General features: G+C 36.2%; 1 protein-coding gene across 4 annotated transcripts in view; it reads left to right on the top strand.

Annotated features, from left to right (window-relative positions):
• The window catches only part of LOC113520721 (protein real-time), an 84,225-nt gene that overhangs the window by 41,846 nt on the left and 22,387 nt on the right, over window positions 1-19,992 (top strand). For all 4 annotated transcript variants that reach the window (XM_052897478.1, XM_052897477.1, XM_052897480.1 and 1 more), the window contains exons 4-5: window positions 4,671-4,800; window positions 7,511-7,687. In XM_052897478.1, coding sequence (XP_052753438.1) covers window positions 4,671-4,800; window positions 7,511-7,687 — 307 coding nt within the window. The remainder of the gene's footprint in view (window positions 1-4,670; window positions 4,801-7,510; window positions 7,688-19,992) is intronic.

Raw genomic sequence — 19,992 nt, 5'->3', positions numbered from 1 at the left:
AAATAATAAATATCTGTGTAAGCACAATCATTTTTTTTTTATTATTATTTTAAGTGATTTTACCTTCTTCAGGTATATCAGCCTTATCGTACCCTGAACTGATTTCTCAAACAAAACTTTATCTACTTTCCCTAGACGCGGAAAGAGAAGAATTAATGGGCGTCAATAATTTACAGGAATGTTAAAAAATCATATACATACATAAAGATATATATAAATACAAATACATTCAAATATACAACACTAAAATACATATATGACACAAATAAATCTGGTAGGAAATAGGGAGGGCTGAGTGGTAACCTCATAATCCTGTCAATTATAAACCGATTGGGATTTTGTTTTTATCCGATAAGCTATGGTCCTGTAGAAATTTTATCAAAATCGATTCAGTAATTTTTTAATTGAAATTAATAGTTTTGTCACAAATGAAGTAAATTCTTTTTGCGAAATCTTTTTCTTTTACTTCAGCTACAGCAAAAGTACTTTATAGTCTTGCTTTAATATGGCTCTTCTTCCTGCCTTCCTACATTACTTTAGATTGTGTCAAAGGATTTGCTAATTAAGATAGGGATTAATACTTAATCCGTTTATAATGGTAATTAGCAAATCCTTCGTAATGTTAATCTATGCTCAAGACAAGGATTTGGGACGTTAAAAAACTCACTTTACATGAATCATAATGTTTAACAATATGATAACAATATGATTCTATACAAATATACATTCATCATCATCATCAACATCATGTCAGCCTTTAAATGCCCACTGCTGAACATTAGCCTCCCTCTGGGGGGGTTTTACCAGTAGTTGCTACGCTTGGCAGGCGGATTGGCAACCACAGATATTTTTTAATGGGTGATAATGGAATCTCTCAAATCTCGTAGACTGCACTGTGACATGTGCGCAGCTGTTTACACCTTAAACGTACGTTGCGAGCTTTTGTTTACCTAACACTTACAAGACTCTGAGAGACATTTTTTTAATGGGTGATAATGGAATGATAACCCCACCCGCGTTATCGGTATACACCGGCGGGGCACCAGTGAAGAATGGGCTAATTGACCTGCCTTTATCCTTTTCTATCATCTCTCACTGGCGCATCGCTTTCACATTAGTGAAATTATAGTAGGCATACTACGACTCGTAAACTTGTCCAAAAGTTGACACAAACCTGGTAAATTATTATAGTTTTTTTTTATACCACTGAGGTGGCAAACATGCATACGGCCCACCTGATGGTAAGCGGTTACCGTAGCCTATGAACGCCTGCAATACCAGAGGTATTACTTTACCCCCCTTTTGAAGAACCTCATGCTGTAGTCTCTTGGGAAAACGTCGGCAGGGAGCTAATTCCATAACCTGAGTGTTCGTGGGAGAAAGCATCTCTGAAACCGCGTTGTACGCGACCATTTAGGCTGTAAGGTATGAGGGTGAACTTCCTGTCGATGGCGAGCCGTACGATGATAGAAAGTGGCCGCAGGCATCATATTGAATAATTCCTCTGAGCACAATCCGTTGTATAAGCGGTAGAACACGTAGAGTGAAGCAAAATCTCTCCTAAGACTTAAGGGTTCGATACCGCTTGCAAGCCTGGGATCATCGACAATTCTCATAGCTCGTTCTCATAGTTTACATAAATGATAGCGTTAATTTCCGTCTCCTCGTCTCCCTTAAGAGTGGTTCGCTGTAACTAAGTACTTAACCTCTCAAGTGGCCGTGTTTCCAGTAATAAAGGCGGTACAGTGGAAATATAGCCACTTCTCCGCGCCGTAATTCAATAAAACAAGACAAACTCCAGACACGCCTGTCACGTTATCTACATAATGACAATTAGCTTCCATTTCACTAATAAATGTTTATGGGGGAGAGAGGGGAGGGAATTGTTAGTAATGGGTTCTAATAGCCCCATTCATATTAGTTTAACTGTCCACTGCTGAACATAAGCCTCTCGGAGGGTTTTGTCAGTAGTTGCCACGCTTGGCAGGCGAGTTGGCAACCGCAGTCATGTTTTAGAGATGTTTTAAGACGATGCTGGCCATCTCTCACCCTCCCTTAGTCGTATTATTAATTCTATGTAATTTGGGGCTTAGTCGGCTCTTACGGCACCCATGGGATAGGAGGGGGTGGCCTATTCTTTGCCATTTGCCATTACTAGTAATATATCCTATCAGGTCGACCTCCACATGGTTCCTCTTCGAAACCATCTAGGTTAATTCTAGTCAAATTCTACACGATGGACCAACTGACCCGCCTTCGTCTTAACCTATCATCTACCAGTTGAGTCTATTCCATTGTCATAAAAAAAAATGTGTATTAAATATTATGCGCATTTTTATTTTATCTATTTTCTATTGTTTGTTTTGTTTTAATCTCTTTTGTTCTTGTTTTGTGCGCTACTGTGTGGGCCGCATGCTTCTTTGATTAAATTATTTCTTTATTCTTTCTTTCTATACATTTTTTTTTTATTTTATACAATAATCTACAGCTCTTAAAAAATAACTTACATACTAAGTCTCTTATGAATACATAATGACGGATTTTATTTATACAAACAAAAATTATATTTCCAAAACGAGGTAGGCAAGTTAGAGTAATATAAGTATGCAAGTAATATATGCGCATGTATGAAAGAAACCATATATAATAATGAGTGTGCATAAAGTTAAGTTAATTGATATATAAAATAATTAAAATCCATGTTGCTAAAGTTCAGATATTGACAGCAACGATTAAATAATACAAATTCATGGTCACCAATTGTGAAGAGGTGAATAAATGTTATTAATTTTATACGTGAGTGTGCTCAGTTTAGGTGCCTATCCTATGTCTATCTTCACGCTAAATCCTTTTCGGGGTTGGCTGAGAGAACTGAATGCCAAAGAACTCTATTCTTACCTAGTGGTAGTTAGGTAAATTTTTTGTTTTATAAGCCAGTAATTTAATCATAACTAAGCAATAATAAAAAAAGAAATCTAAATTTTCGATTCGAAAAATTTTCACATTGAAAAGGCATTGTCACAGCCGTTACTGTTCTTTATTGTAATCTTGATAATTTATTCACGAAATCAGAAAGTGTGCCTGTCAAAGTAAATTATGCCTTTCTGATGATAGCCCATTTATTTTTAATTATCTACTTTCCCGTATCATTTTTCTTTCAAGTATTCATTCGGGACCGCCCACTGTTTCTTAAAATAACATCCTGATTGTTTTATATCAATATTTTTTTTTTCATGACGATTATATTCGATTATATTTATTTTCACGAGCCTATCCATATAATCCTTCTTTGCATGATTTTTTTTTATCGGTGAAATAAATCAAGGTAAAGGAAAAATGGTTAAAAAAGTAAATTTGACAACTATGTTTTGGTTTTTGCAATGTATATTAAAAAGGTATCCAGACACGATCAACTTAAAGTGAACTTGGTCTTTTATATAATTTTTGGGCATTCAATGTTATGATGGAAATTTCCACCATTATGCAAAAAAGGGTTAACCCAAAAGTTTGCATGTAAATGTAATAAAAGTAGCCGTGTGGTCCCGGCATAGAATAGGCCACCCCGTTCCTTTCTCGTGGGTGTCGTAAGAGGCGACTAAGGGAGGGCGAGGGATTGGCAGCAGCGTCCCTCTTGAAACATCTCTAAAGCTTAACTGCGGTTGCCAATCCACCTGCCAAGCATGGCAACTACTAGAAAAACCCCAAAGGGAAGCTTATATAATATATAATATGATGATAGCATATTTAATTTTTGAAATTTCCAAATCGGTATGCGTCCTTTTAAAAAAAATATATAATTTTATATATTAAAGTATGTTATGCCGCATTTTTTATTTTTACAGTTGTTCTCCCTCGTTGTAATTCCCAGCCACCTCTCAATCCTGTGATTGTTTTTCCTTCTCGTGAAAAGATAATATAGCGTTCAAATGTTTATAGATTGTTTCATTAGAGGATTTATTATATACCGTAAAGCTAGGAATCTAGGCTACCGGTAAATTACAAAATAGTTTTTTTTATACATTTACATACATTTGTTACCAAACTCCTCCGAAACGGCTTTACCGATTTTTATGAAATATTGTGTGCATATTGGGTAGGTCTCAGAATCGGCCAACATCTATTTTTTATACCCCTCAATAAAAAGGGTGACCCTCAAATTTTCACCATTTTACGATCAACGCCTGTTAATCGCGATTTTTATATTTCGCAATACGGTTGCAAGACGGCAATCGAATATAATAATTGTAGTAGGATAAATTTTCATGTATAGTTCCCGAAATAATGTATATGGTAAAACAACGTATATATATACATATATATGCAAATGAATTATTAGATTTTTTTACTTTTACATTTATAAGTTAAGACAGTAAGGACAAGGACAGTGTGTCCTTGCATTCAGGAATCATAAATATTAGACTGAAAATTTGGATAGTGAAATTTTTTACTTAGAGTACGTATTGTAATTTGTGATGTAATTATATCAATAAACTGACTAATAAACTAAAAAGACTAATAAACTGAAAAGGTCGTCACAGTATATTTATTCTGTAAAGGCCCTGGAGCTGTTCATGTCTATAGGCGACAGTTACCACTTTCCGTTAGGTAGTTGTTTGCCGTCAGCTTGTTTGCCGTATGCTGTTGTATAAAAAATAATTATATCGCGACAGGTACACCCCGAGAACTCGGAGTGGACGTGCTTCGAACAGAGCGCGACCCTCGACGTGAAGAACTTCTTCGGTCTGGAGAACACGGTGGAGAAGATAGCCATGAAACAGTACGCGGCGAATATTGCCAAAGGTCAGTTTCTTTCACCTTTCTTTGTATATATTACAACTAGTTTTTGTTCTCGTGACCAGAGGTCGTATATGAACCCTTATTTCCAGGCGGATAACGGCGTAAATTGAACTGCCTTGCTAATTCATATTTTTTTTAATGGATGATAATGGAATGGTTACCCCGCCTGCGCCTAACGGTATACACCGGCCGGGCACCAGTGAGGGATGATAGGTGAGGATAAAGCGGGTCACTTGGCCTATCGTGACTAACAATATAACAATCACAATAGTTTCCAGGGGAAACCGCGTGGAGGTCGACCTAATAGGGCATATTGCTAGCAATGGGTTTGTTAATTTCCATTACTATCAATCCCCTCTCCCCCCTGCTAATTCATATTATGAACGCTATAAACCAGCCAGTCAGCGGTCACGTGACAGTTGAACGACACTTGCCCCCAGGGTTTATCTATTGGCCGGGATAAAATTTTATATATAAAAATTCGTGTCACGGTGTCTGTGGTCGAAGTCTTTCGAAACGGCTCGACCGATTTTTATGCATTTCTTTATGTATATTTGGTAGGTATTGAAATAGGTTGTAAAGTGTATTTTATACCGCTAAGTTATTAGGGTGGTTCTGTCCAGAAAAAAATTATGTGGCAGAAAATCGTTTGCTGGAACAGTATATGTCTTTCTTTAACCTCAAATTTACTTGAATGTTAAACTACATTATGTTTGATTAGCGCCGTTAATATATGGTAGCAAAATGGGAATGGCCATTAAATGTTATAATAGGGGGGAAAGGGATTGTAAGTAATGGAGACTGGGTATCCCATTGTTAGCAATATACCCAACCAGGTCGACCTCCTCACGGTTTCTCCTGGAAACTATCATGGTTAATTCCTAATGAATTCATCATGATGGGCTAACTGGCCTGTTTTCATTCTCATCTATCGCCCTTCACTGGTGCTCCGCCAGCGTATCCCGTTAGCGCAGGCGGGGTTACCATAGCATTTTCACACATCAAACAAAAATGTTATAATAAGCTCTCTATACTCTAAACGTTTACTTGAATGACAAGCGTGCACGGTGTTAGTCGAACATGCACGGGCTTTTTAATGGCCATGCAATTTTAGACATAGTACATTTAAATAAATAACACATAATGTTAACAGAGATTTAAAAGAGTAACTGTTGAGTTTCTTGCGGGCTCTTCTCAACAGATAGCAACCTTCCGAACCCTGCAGTAGATTAAAAAACAAATGACGATTTAAAAGTGCTCGTAAACGAGTCTATTTAAATAAAGATGATATGAATTTGAATTTCAAATAAACAAAAAAAAAAATTATGTTATTAAGCAAAAAATTTTCCTACAATTTTATAAGTACTTTACACGGATAAATATTATAATAACTCTTTAACAAAAACAGCGAAACAACATCAAAGGAACTGAAAAACAATAAATAAAATTGTATTTTTTTTTTTGTGTAGATCAAAGAACTTTTACCTTTACCTCTTCGATAATGTTAATATTGTAGCGAAATAAAAATTATGTAATAAAACAAGCCCGTGTAAGTATAAAAGTGTTCTCACTGAAGATAAAGTAATAAATAAATAGTCTTAATTGAGTAAGCTCCTCGTCTAATCGGATCAGTTTTCTGTTGGGGCCAAATAAACTTTTAGTTTTGTTTGTGTGGCACCGAAGTTATATTTGTTTCCATATATTCTTATAGTTTTTAGACCAAAATGGGACGGTAATCCTGCCTGCAGTATTTGTAAACGCTGGTATAGTTCTACTGATGGAGGATAGGTAAAGACGAAGCCAGGTCAGTTAGCTCATCGCGATTAATTCGTGTTAACCATGTTGGCTTGGGGGGGGGGGGGGGGGTTAGTAATGCGGACTATCAGTTCCATTGCTAGCAATATACCCTATCAGGTCGAGCTCCACGTAGTCCCTCCTGAAAACCATCGGGCTGTATCAGGTGTATTCATCACGATGGATTATCTGACCTGCCTTTTCATTTTCACCTATCATCCCTCACTGGTTCTCTGCCAGCGTATACCGATAGCGCAAGCGGGGATATCATTCCATTATCATCCATTAAAAAAAACCACGTTGGGTCCTAGCGAGGACCATGCAGAGACCCATCTAAATAACCTTACTATTGTTATATATGTGAAAGGAAGTTTGTTTGTTACTTCTTGGCGCCTTAACAGCTAAACCAAGACTTTTGTACAAAGTACTTTAATACAAAAAGAGACTTTGTACAAAAGTCGTTTACTTGGGTACCTCTGTCCCATTCGTGTTTCTACCGTGAAGCTGTTGTGTTCGCATGGCTGTGTTTCGGTTTGAAGGGTGGAATATGGTAGTGAATTTACAGGGTACAGACGAATAATACCTGAGTCCTCAGTAATGGCAACGCATGGGAGCAACCATGATTCATGGTATTGCTCATGTCTATGGGCGACGGTTACCACTTTCCATCAGGTGGGTCGTCAGCTTGTTTGCCATTCTAAGTTGCATAAAAAAAACTATTATAAAATTCGTTTTGTGAACATATTCCACTCACGCGAATGAAATTGTGGGTAGAAGCAAGTACCTTATATTGTAAGGCTTGTCTTCTCCTTTACCCTTGATATCTATTAGGTTAAATTTTTCTTGTTAATATTTGAGTTTGTCGAATGCCCTTGTCAGCATTTTGTGATATCTAAAATGTCGTTTGTCCATCTACCAGGCAAGGAATTAATCGAGTCATTCATGCTGGAAGTCCACGCGGACGGTATCAAGGAACTCAAGCCGTGGAAGGTGGACACACCGGGCCACAACGCTGAACTGCGGCGGATCGTGTCTCGCGGTGCCGAGCCCATGTCGCCGACCGCTGTCACCGAACCCAAGAGACATTCACAACCTGGTAAGTTAAAACATATTACTCCTCTCTATCCAAATGTTGCCTGGAAGAAATCGCTTGTAGCTACAAAGCTGCACATTGATTTCTCACTGTGATCATTTCTTGTAATTGTTTATATTTATAATAAGGTTACTACTGTAATCTTTTGGAGGAAACAATAAAGAGTAATCTATCTATCTATCTATCTTTTGGTATAACATAAATGTAATCTAATAAGTACTATACGTTTAGTTCAATGACATGATATCGTTTGATTTTCGTCTCGATATGGAAGGGTACAAAAAATATATGCAATTTTATTATCTTAGACATTGTTAATTTTTTCAATGTTAAATCGTCTTTGTACATCTACATATGTTTAGTTTCTCTATTTGGTCACGACCTACCGTAAAATCGTTCGATGTCGTGCTGTGCTACGGTAATATATATATATATATATATATATATATATATATATATATATATATATATATATATATATATATATATATATATATATATATATATATATATATATATAGGTACGGACAGGGGTGTTATTCCATAAATACATTTACATTGTTCAGAATATATTTACATTGTTTTCGATTTTATTATTTGACACTGACTTCACCTTGAACTATTGAGTTTGCATTATTGCTGCTCGAATTGTCCATAATGCGTTTTGCAATTTAAATTAATGTATTTTATTAGAATTCCGTATTAAAGGGGTTCTTATATCCCTATTGGTAAGATTTTTATGGCTGATAATGAAATGGTAACCCCGCCTGCGATATCGGTATACACTGGCGGGACTCCAGTGTGAATGAAAGTAGGTCAGTTAGTCCATTGTGACGAATTCAGTGAGACTTAATAACAATGGTTTCCAGGGGGAACTGCGTGGAGGTCGACCTGATAGATTATATTGCTAGCAATAGGGCCATTACACTCGGTTATTAACAATCCCTTTCCCCCTATTGGGAGGGTTGAATTTACTCCCGTGTTCGTCCAATTTAAATTTTGAGACAGTTGAAGTTTGGGCAATTAAAAAAAAAACTGATTGTTGCGAGTAACCCTTGTAGGCACACGTTTGGTAAATTTTAATCATCAACATATTAGTCTTTAACTGTCCACTGCTGGACATAAGCTTCCCCCTTTACTTTGGGGTTGCCAGTAGATGCCACGTTTAGCAGGCGGATTGGCAAGCGCAGTTAGGCATTAGAGTTGTTTTATAAAGGACGCTGCTGTCCATCCTTCGCCCTCTCTTAGTCGCCTCTAATGACTCCTACGGGAAAGCAAGGGGTGGCCTATTCTATGCCGGGACCACAAGAGAAAAATTCAAATATTGTTAATTTAATATATTATTTTTTATATATTTGTTTTTAACTCATAAATATAAATATACCTCATAACGAGAGGTTTAAACAACTTCAGATCAGGGGTAACGCGATCGTCGCAAATGAATATTTACTGCTTCTGCGCCGAGGGATTTATACATTTTATATGAGGACGCTTCTTGTTGCAATACGATGAGATTTTGGGATTGTCCTTCAGACGCCAAGTAGAGATTTAAAGGCTTCAGTATCTGAATCAGTTAAGCCGGTGTCTTATTATACAGGGTGATATCGATGTTAGCACAATTTTAAGGGAGCGTTCTATCAGTGAGTCTGAATATTTTTACTACACTCCTCGCAAAAATTAAGGGAACATAAAAATTTTTGAAATTTTTGGGTGATTTTCAACAGGCTGTATTTCAGTGAAAAATAATCGTACAGGAAATTTAAAAAAAGGGTTTTGAAGCTTGAAAACTCTAGTTTTCAGATTTTTTGGTGAAAAAATATTTTGAGCTCCGGTTTCCATGCAATTCTTAAACAAAGCTGAAAATAATTTTTTTCTAAATTTTCTAGGTTTCGTTTTTTACTCTATGGGCATGGAAAAATTTTTTCGAGCTACTCCATTGTATAGGTCTCTTAGCGTGTTTATTCAGCTTCAAAAATCGCTTTGGATGGCTAAATTACGACCATTTGTCTCCGAGATATCGAACTTTGAATGCAAAAGCATCCTTTTCCATTCAACTGCTAATATCTCTGGAACTACTGGTCGCACAGCAAGCGGGCGCCGAGTTTCTTTATCTGAATAAAATTTCCAATTAAGCACAGTCAAGAGTTAGTGAAGAAAAAATTTTTTTCCACCTCTAACATTGAATTGAAAAAAGTGGAAAAAAGTGACTTTTTCTCTTTTTTGGTTACTTGGCTGTATCTTCGCTAATATGGGCGGGAAAGCTAAGGTTTGAGGAAAATTTTACAGTCTATTGTTCCTTAAAGAACCCACTAACTCCCTGGAGCGATCAGTTCAACGGTTTTTCCCGGACCAATTGATTGAAATTTTGGAAAAAATAAGGGAACAAGGTTTTTGTCCCTTAAACTCACCCTAATCCATTCAAAAATCAATAATTTCATTTGTTTTTCACTTTTTACTCAATTTTTTGTTTTTTAAAAATTCATTATCAAAAAAAAAATCGAAAAAAATCAAGAAAATTTTATGCAGATAAAGAAACTCGGCGCCCGCTTGCTGTGCGACCAGTAGTTCCAGAGATATTAGCAGTTGAATGGAAAAGGATGCTTTTGCATTCAAAGTTCGATATCTCGGAGACAAATGGTCGTAATTGAGCCATCCAAAGCGATTTTTGAAGCTGAATAAACACGCTAAGAGACCTATACAATGGAGTAGCTCGAAAAAATTTTTCCATGCCCATAGGGTGAAAAACGAAACCTAGAAAATTTAGAAAAAATTTATTTTCAGCTTTGTTTAAGAATTGCATGGAAACCGGAGCTCAAAAATTTTTTTCACTAAAAAATCTGAAAACTAGAGTTTTCAAGCTTCAAAACCCTTTTTTTAAATTTCCTGTACGATTATTTTTCACTGTAATACAGCCTGTTGAAAATCACCCAAAAATTTCAAAAATTTTTATGTTCCCTTAATTTTTGCGAGGAGTGTATATATTTTATTTTATATATTATATATCTGTCTATTCTATTCAAGTTCAAATTCTATTATATGCTATATATCTATCAAGACCAGACCGAGGAGAACAGACAGACGACGACAGAGGCCCTACTGAGCCTCTAGACAAATGGAGTGAGTTATCTGGTGTTGCTATCTCATTCTATCTCACAGACTCGCTAGCGATGTCGATTCCATTGACAAATTTGCTTGCCACTTGTCTAGAGGGCCTGCGTTCTTGTCGGTGGAGCTCTTGCCACTCACTATGATTTTCAGCGAGTCTCTTCACCTCTTGATACGATACGACACCGACTCCTTCCTTGATCTACCTGATGTAACTATATCTTGGTCTCCCACTTCCCCTCCTTCCTTCTATTATAATGTTCGTAAGTTCCTCGTGTCCTATCAAGTGTCCTAATATTTTCTCCCATCTGACCTCATAGTTCTTATAATTTGTCTCTTTTCTTTAACCCTAGATAGGACCTCCTTATTATTAATTCGATCTTTACAGTTAATTTTCTCCATTCTTCTTTAGCACTATATTTCAAAGACTCAGATCTATAGTATCCCAAATTGCGTTTATATTTTTTTTTTTAATTATTAATTACTGACGTAATGCATAATGCAGGTACGTAAATTTTAGACTAATTGAAATCCTCTACCTTTTGGAAATTGGTAAAAAGCAACCCTTTTGTAGAAAGCGACCGCCTGACCTGCCAACTGCTAACTGGGCCATCGTAAACATTCATCAATTAGTGATCAATCAATGAATACAATGCGAAAAGGAGTCGCCATTGAGCAATCGTGGCCTGGAGCGCACGTGACGATGGTCTGTCGATGGCATAAGAATAAATAGACTCGGTACAAATAATAGTCGTGTTTGTGAAGTACCAATTTTTTCCTTACCAGGTTTGTTACAAATTTATTTTTTACACTCGCGAGTGTACGGGACGCTTCCTCTAACTGTGTTGCTTGCAATGTGTCGTTAAAGCGTTTCAGTGAATTTAAATTAACGCCAGTGTCGGTTCTATCTGAATTTTTATTCTTTTGTCAATGGTTTACTCTGTATGGGAGTTCCCTTTAAGTAGACAGCGGGATATGAATATTCAATGTATTTGAAACATGTCATTAATTCGTTACTTATTCGGACAGCTGTGCGACACAACACTTGCATATGAATTGTTTATTAAAAAGCAAGTTCGATCAGGCCAGAAAAATAATTACTGGTATTATTATAAAATGTGAAAGTAAGTTTTTTGGCAGCTTATGGTTCAAGGATACGAAATTTAATGACATTTCGTATTTGGTAGTGCCGTTTGGTTCCGGCATGAAATTGGCCACCCCCTCCTTTCCTGTGGGTGTCGTAAGAGGCGACTAAGGGATTTTCATGGGTGAGGGATGGGCAGCAGAAATAACACGCCTAGCTGCGGTTACCATCACGTCTACCAAGCGTGGCATCTAGCAAAACCCTCAATAGGGAGAGGTCTCTGTTCAGCAGTGGACAGTTGATGCCTGATATGATGGTGGAAAAGGACATAGAGCAATTTTTATTCTGGTCAATCAATATATTACTAGTTATTTGTCAAAATTCGCGTGTGAAATACTAGTGATGGTAGGCTCGCATCTATTATTATGTTGAATTCAAACATACTCGGCTTCTCTACAAGTTGATAGCAAAACAAATGAGTTTTGCCATTATGTTGAAAGGATCTGTCGACCTCTTTACTCCTTTTTTGAAGAACTCCAACTGACCTGATTTCAGCCCCATCTATCATTTCTCATTTGTACCCTGTCATCAATGATAGCGTAGACGGGGTTATATATTCCACTATTGTATTCCATTATCATTAAAAAAAAAAAAAACTATATCTATATCAAACATGAGACTGAGAATTCCATTGCTAGCAATATACCCAACCAGATCGACCTCGCGGTTCCCCCTAGAAACTATCATGCTTTAATTCCTGATGAATTCATCATGATGGGCTAACTGGCCTGTTTTCATTTTCATCGATCACCCTTCACTGGTGTTCCGCCGGCGTATCCCGTTAGCGTAGGCGGGGATACCATACCATTTTCACCCATCAAAAAGAAAAATCCTTTTTACTACACCCAATAATCATTACCTCACCCGTGCCATTTGTCTCCAGGCACTTCCTTCGACAGCGACCTAGTTCCTTCTCGATCCGCAAAAAGCATTAAATGTAACAAACGAGCTGTCCTCAAATTGCAAGTCGCTGGTGCTTCACACTCGAGCCGGTTCCGGCCAAACCTGCCAAGCACCACTAGTCTAACCAAAACAACGAAAGCAAGCCAAATCTTTAACCGTAGCAAACGCAAAAATGACGGATCTCCTACGGAATTAAAGAAGATGGCCAGTTTAGCTAAGAGTCGCTCTAGGTTTTTTGACCCAGAATCCAAGAATTCCAAAACGGATGACTGCAGAAAAAGAACAAATCGTGCTAGTCTATTTTGTCTGAGTTCAGATAACTCGCTGAATATAAGAGATTTCAAATCGTGTAACTGTCAGCCGGTCCAAACGGGGATTATTGAGGTACTGACGAGGCGAGATAATGTAGTGTTGTTCCTTTTCCTGATGATAATCATCCTGGTGTTGTCGATACTGTTGTTATTCTTTCTTGTACAAAAAAGACGATAGTTTTGACAAGTGTAAATATAATGTTTTTATGTTTTTCTTTCTTTTTTTATTTTTTTTTAATGCGAAGAAACAAAAGAATTTGGATCGTCTCTAAAGTTACGTGGTTACGTCTATATGTTTGTAGCTTAACCCAAGGTAAAAAGGTCGGTTTTTTAAAATACTCGGATTATTAGGTCTAGTGAAGTTACCATCTCGGTTTTTGTCCAGTATTCCTGACGGTTTTGGTCCAAATTGGTTCAGTAATTATGCGAATTTATTGATTATAGAAAAACCGACTTGACTTTTGTCAGGATCAAAAAGGGAATAAAGTCTTTTGATTAAAAAAGAATCGTCGACAGCTATCACTTCCAATCAGGTGTATAAAATGGTTGTATAAAAAAATATTGCCATTTAAAAAAAAAACAATAGTTGTTCAAATATAACGTATATGGAGGTAGGTCTTACATACATATATTAAGAAAGCAGTGAACCGAGGAAAAATATATTTCCTTGTTTATTCATGGGGTCATAAAATACGCTATTATACTAAAAGGTATATTGTGTACACGACAATTCCTCCGCCATCCTGCCTAGGGTTCAGTATGAATATTAATAGCTTGATTCACAAGTATATAATAAACATGCCAACTTTAGGTTTTACAGCTAGCTAGCTATAAAATGCATTACGCATTTACGATGTTACTTTTAGGTTTTGCAAATTATTTAACTATTTATTATTATTAACGACAGGTCTTCGCACGGTTTTTTTTTAAACAAAATAAAGTAACTCTTGTTACTGGCTGATAATGTAGCTTTCTTTAAGTGAAAGAATTATTAAAAAAATGTTATTTTATTTTGTTTATATTTTGTTAAACAAACCATATCAGGTCTTACTTCTTTATCATATTAGTTTAAATTTCAGTGACAAACAATGTGCTTTAGAGGCTTCTCTTTTAATCTCTTCGAAGTGTTCAAAATATTTGTTTAAAATTATCTATAGATATATAGACATAAAATTATTAATACGCACATTTTTAAAGTGGAAGTTCGTAAAGAAAGAAAAAAAAAAACAGAGGGAGACTTTGTACAAAAGTCGATTGCTGGGGTACCTCTGTCCCATTCGTGTTTCAACCGTGAAGCAGTTGTGTTTGCATGGCTGTGTTTCGGTTTGAAGGGTGGGATATGGCGTGAATTTACTGGGTACAGAGGAATAACATCTGAGTCCTCGGGAATGGCAACGCAGGGGGGGTATCATAGGCGAAACAGTATACTCTGTTATGTCAACGGTACTGCTCATGTCTATAGGCGACTGTTATCACTTTCCATCAGGTGGACCGTCAGCTTGTTTGCCATTCTAAATTGTATAAAAAAAAATTATAATAATAAAGGCGAAAGTTTGTAACGATCAATTAATGGATGTTTGTTACTCTTTCACGCAAAAATTTCTAAACGGATTTTAATACAATTTGGTATACGGGTAGGTTATATACCAACTTAACATGTAGATTACTTTATATGCTGATTTACGCGGGTGAAAACATAGCGTTCAACTAGTAACAATTATAATTATTTAAAAATAAATTTTTAACCAACGTAAAGCCCTGTACATACTCGTAGAATAGTTCCTAAGCTAGATTAACATATATACTCGTGACATTTCAATGGTTTGAAAACCCAATGTATTGAAAAACGAAAAAACACCCCTGTGTTGATCTCATGTTAACTTTATGATGATCGAACTTGGCGTTTTTCCTCACGGAACAAACAACTGCATGTCCGCATTCAAAATTATTCTAAATCTTTTTTAAAATAATTTAGTTTTTTTTTCCAACAAGGGTATATCAAGGTTTCTTTAGGGTTTTTTTTTAATGGGTGATAATGGAATGGTGACCCCACCCGCGCTAGCGGTATACACCGGCGGGGCACCAGTGAGGGATGATAGATGAGGATGAAGCAGGTCAGTTAGCCCATCGTGACGAATTCAACAAGAATTGTTCACAATGGTTTCCAGGGGGAACCACGTGGAGGTCGACCTGATAGGGCATATTGCTAGCAATGTCGAACTCCATTGCTAACAATCCCTTTACCCGGTTTCTTTAGGGTTGGCAATGCGTACATTTAGTGTTGCAGGCGTCCATAGGCTGCAATGACCGTTTACCATCAGATGAGCTGTATGCCAGTTTATCATCGATTAAAATAAAAAATAAAAAAAACTAGTGTCTACGATATATCTCTTTGTTCGTCTGAACGTTTTATTCGTTTTTAAAATAAGAAATAATATATTAATACTTCTGTTTTTTGGGGTGTAAAATGTACTTGTTTGTGAAATGGATGGTTGGGTACGCCCATATTAAAAGCATTTTATTTATTAGGGTTTGTTGGATGGTTCGTGTGGGTGTAACGTGGTCCGCCCACTCTCGTCACCCGCCCTGTCCCTGCCCCGTGACGTCACCATCCACATACGTCCACGCAGTAAAAGATTACAATTTTATATTTAAAATAAAGCTGATGGTCCACCTGATGGAAAGTGGTAACCGTCGCCTATAGACATGAACTGTAGCATGCTCATTAGAGAATACGACGTTGATTCTCATGGCATTTTCGTTCATACGTTGCCATTCTCGAGGACTAAGTTTGTTTTATTTTATGGGTGATAAGCGATAATGGGATGGTAATCCACTGGTGCGATCCGTGCACGTTGGCGGGGCACCAGTGAGAAGATGATAGGTGAGAATGAAGGCAGGTCAGTTTTTTTTTTATACAACTTAGAATGGCAAACAAGCTGACGGTCCACCTGATAGAAAGTGATAACCGTCGCCTATAGACATGAGCAGTACCATGGACATAACAGAGTATACTGTTTCGCCCATGAAACCCCCCATACGTTGCCATTCCTGAGGACTCAGGTGTTATTCCTCTGTATCCTGTAAATTCACTACCATATCCCACCTTTCAAACCGAAACACAGCCATGCAAAGACAACTGCTTCACGGTTGAAACACGAATGGGACAGAGGTACCCAAGCAATCGACTTTTGTACAAAGTCTCCCTCTGGTAATGGTATGTTGTAACGATTTCTACAAGATTTATTGACAATGGTCACTAGGGTGAATCGTGTGGAGGTCAATCAGATATGGTATTGCTAGCAATGGGTTGTTAGACCCCATTACCAACAATTCCCTTTCCCCCCGAACTAAGGTGTTATCTCTCTGTACCTTTTAATTTGATTATCGTATCTCGCACTTCAAACTGAAGCAGTTTCGTAAGTCTAGCTGTCTAGCAACAGGACAGAGTTAGTGTACGATCTTTTTAACCGATTTTAAAAAGGAATCCCTTCCCCCCCTATTATTAGCCGTTAAGACTTCGTAACTAAATGCAAATACTAATAAAATAATGGTAATGAAGTCAACTGTTTGAGCGACCTCGTGGTAATGTCTGCGGTGAATTTTACTATGTAAAATATTATAAATTTATTCATGGCGACGTCTCCATAGTGTTTGTCCCCGCGATTTTCCAGCACCGCGTCTATTATGGAGGATTTGAGAAATATGATTATATTTGAAATAGCTTTTTTATACTACACTTACTATGTTCAGCGGAATTGCTCGTGTGACTTAAATATTTATACAAACTTCAATGGACAAATTTATTTGTAAGTGTATATATGGCGGACTTAACAATAGCGTCCTCTATCAGTAAACCATAGACCCAGTAGTAGTAATTTAATTTATCCCACTCAGGGAATGGCAAAGGTACTGAGGCATACAGCCTAATCTTCAGTAATGTATTTTCTATAATCGGGTTATAACAAGACGGAGTCGCCATATCTTCTTCATTAGTTACAAAATACTTATAAGCTTTAAAAAGTCTTTGTTTAATAAATCTCCAAAGCTAGCTGAGACAAATTCAAAAAAAGGCATATAACATAAGTAGTAGTACATTTAAGCAGTTCTTGAATTGAAGGCGGGATAGTCTGATATATATTCTGTAAATTATCAACGAGTATAATTCTATTGTAGAGAATTAAATAGATATGTAATATTTAAGGTTAAAAAAAAATGTTTCATAGACTCAGTATAACGTACTTACGTCCTTTATGTAAATCTAAACCTTGTCTTTCTTACATGTGTCTTTCCAAGTTGTACTTCCGTTGCATAGACATAGTATGACTACTTATTTCCTATATCTTTGACTTGCATACTTTTCATAATGTATCCATAGACAAATGCGGGTTTCGCTTGTATTTTAAACATAGATTCAGGATAATATTCTCTTTCTACGTTAAGAACAAGGAATTATATAGAAGGAGTGATAAAATAAAAACAGTAAATCATATGGTTGCCTCCTTTCTTCTTATGCAAATATAATTAGTAAAAAGAGGACGAAAGATACAGTATCTCCAACTGTTGTCATTTTTCTCAATTCATAGAAGGCAGGCTTATTTGTCAATGATAAAGTTTACATTACTATATTATATATTCGACACAGTTTATGAAGATAGTATGCAAGCAGGTTGTATGTGAATTTGGTAGGGTTATACGGCCGTATAACATTTTCTATACACTAGCTCTTTGCTATGAATTGACAATTTTATCACTCCTTTTATATAATTTCTTGTTCTTAGCGCTTTTATAATTTATAACCATAGATATTGGTACATAGTAATTCATCTGAGCTTATAACAGAGTAATGTTGGAATTATTTTTTTCTAAAGAGGCGATAGTTATGAAAAAATTGAGAAATATTGATCTAGGCTAAGAATTAATGTGGTCTATAAAATTTTATTACATTAGTTTAGCTATTTAATCGTAATTGAGTAACACATATAAACAATCTAACATCTTTATGAATTTTCAAATTTATATTTTTTTTTAATGGGTGATAATGGAATTTTTACCCCGCCTGTGCTATCGGTATACACTAGCGAGGTAATAGTTAAGGATGATAAATGAAGATGAAGTAGGTCAGTTAGCACATCGTGACGAATCAACAAGAATTGTTCACGATGGTTTCCAGGGGGAACCACGTGGAGGTCGACCTAATAGGGCATATTGCTAGCAATGGGGCTGTCAAACTCCATTGCTAAAAATCCCTTTTCCCCCTTTCAAATTTACATTAGTAGAACTAATTGTTGCCCGCATCTTCGTCTGAACGAACACTTATCTTTGGGTAATGTAGAAATGTTTTTCTACTGACGGATAGTTTTGTAAACAAAGTTTCTGTTGTTTGTCAGGGCGTGACGTCATACAAGACGCTATGACAGTTCTTAGTGTTTTGGCGTGAAATTTAAATGGGTTCAATAAAAATGTAAAAAAATGTAATTCATTATAAGGATTCTTTCACCTATAGAAGGCTACTGTCAACGGGTACAGGGTATTTTATTTTCAATAAGTCAGCGGGAAGAGTTGGTCACCAGTACATAATAAAATAATTTGTGAAACAGTACTAAAGCCAAAAATATAAAATTCAAACTAACAGCATATATTCTGTCCAACCTTGCTTACCATACGGTAGAATATTAATGTCGACTATCACAAAATGTAAATTAGCCAATTATTTGAGAACGACATGTAAAGCGTACCATACAAGCCTGGGAGATTTGAGTGGTACTAAAAATTCTTATATTTTTGCATGTGTTTGCATGGTAGTAAAAAATGTATAATAGGTAATATATATATATCCTCCTCCGAAACGGCTTTACCGATATTTATGAAATTTTGTGTGCATATTGGGTAGGTCTGAGAATCGGCCAACATCTATTTTTCATACCCCTCAATGATAAGGGTGACCCACCCCAAAATATTTATTTTTTTATTTTTTTGACATATTTTTTTATTTTTATTTTATTATAATTTAGCATTGAAAAATACATACTACTTTAAATTTTCATCGTTTTACGATCAACCCCTGTATTTTAATTGCGATTTTTATATTTCGCAATAAGTGGTAACACAACGTTTACGGGATCAGCTAGTATATATACCATATATGTGTGTGTGTGGCCGTTTAGTTATATATATATATATATATATATATATATATATATAACTAAGACGCCACAGGCATGCACCGAGCCAAGGTTCCAAAATCAACACCCCTCTGTGCGTGGGTGGTTGAAAACGGCTTTATTGATCAGTTAGTACTGGTGACCTTTACACGTACTTGTAGTACCGCAGTCCGCAATGTGCATATCGTGGCCAACTCATACAAGTGTCTGATGACACGACCTAGAACTTCGAATGTTGCCAATATTGTCTTGTTATGCTTATATAATAATTGCTCTTGAATTTTCTTAGAGGTATCTTATTTATATAATAAGATTGCAAATAAACGATGTCTATACATGGGAGATTATGTAGTATATAGAGAAATTATATATATATATGTTTGTGTATTTGTATACCTCGATAGATGAGGTTGATCATAGAGGACTTATATTGTTTTATCGTCCATTGTTATGTACTGTTATCTATGTATTACCAAATAAATAAATTAAAAAAAAAGAAATATGGTACAGGGGTCCAAATAAGAATTTTTAGAGATTTTGTCAGTCTGTCAGTATGTATGTATGTTTGTTCCTCTATAACGCAAAAATTATTCCACCAAATTGGATGCGATTTTCACAGTCGTGTTCTTGCAGGTTTAACTTAAAATCCAGAGTATGTTTCATTTTGATAGTTATCTGACA

This window comes from Galleria mellonella, unplaced genomic scaffold (assembly GCF_026898425.1).
Source record: "Galleria mellonella isolate WM207_F2 unplaced genomic scaffold, CSIRO_AGI_GalMel_v1 utg36, whole genome shotgun sequence".
NCBI lineage: Eukaryota > Metazoa > Arthropoda > Insecta > Lepidoptera > Pyralidae > Galleria > Galleria mellonella.
The sequence above is the reverse complement of the archived record's forward strand: the minus strand, read 5'-3'. Positions and strand labels throughout refer to the sequence as shown.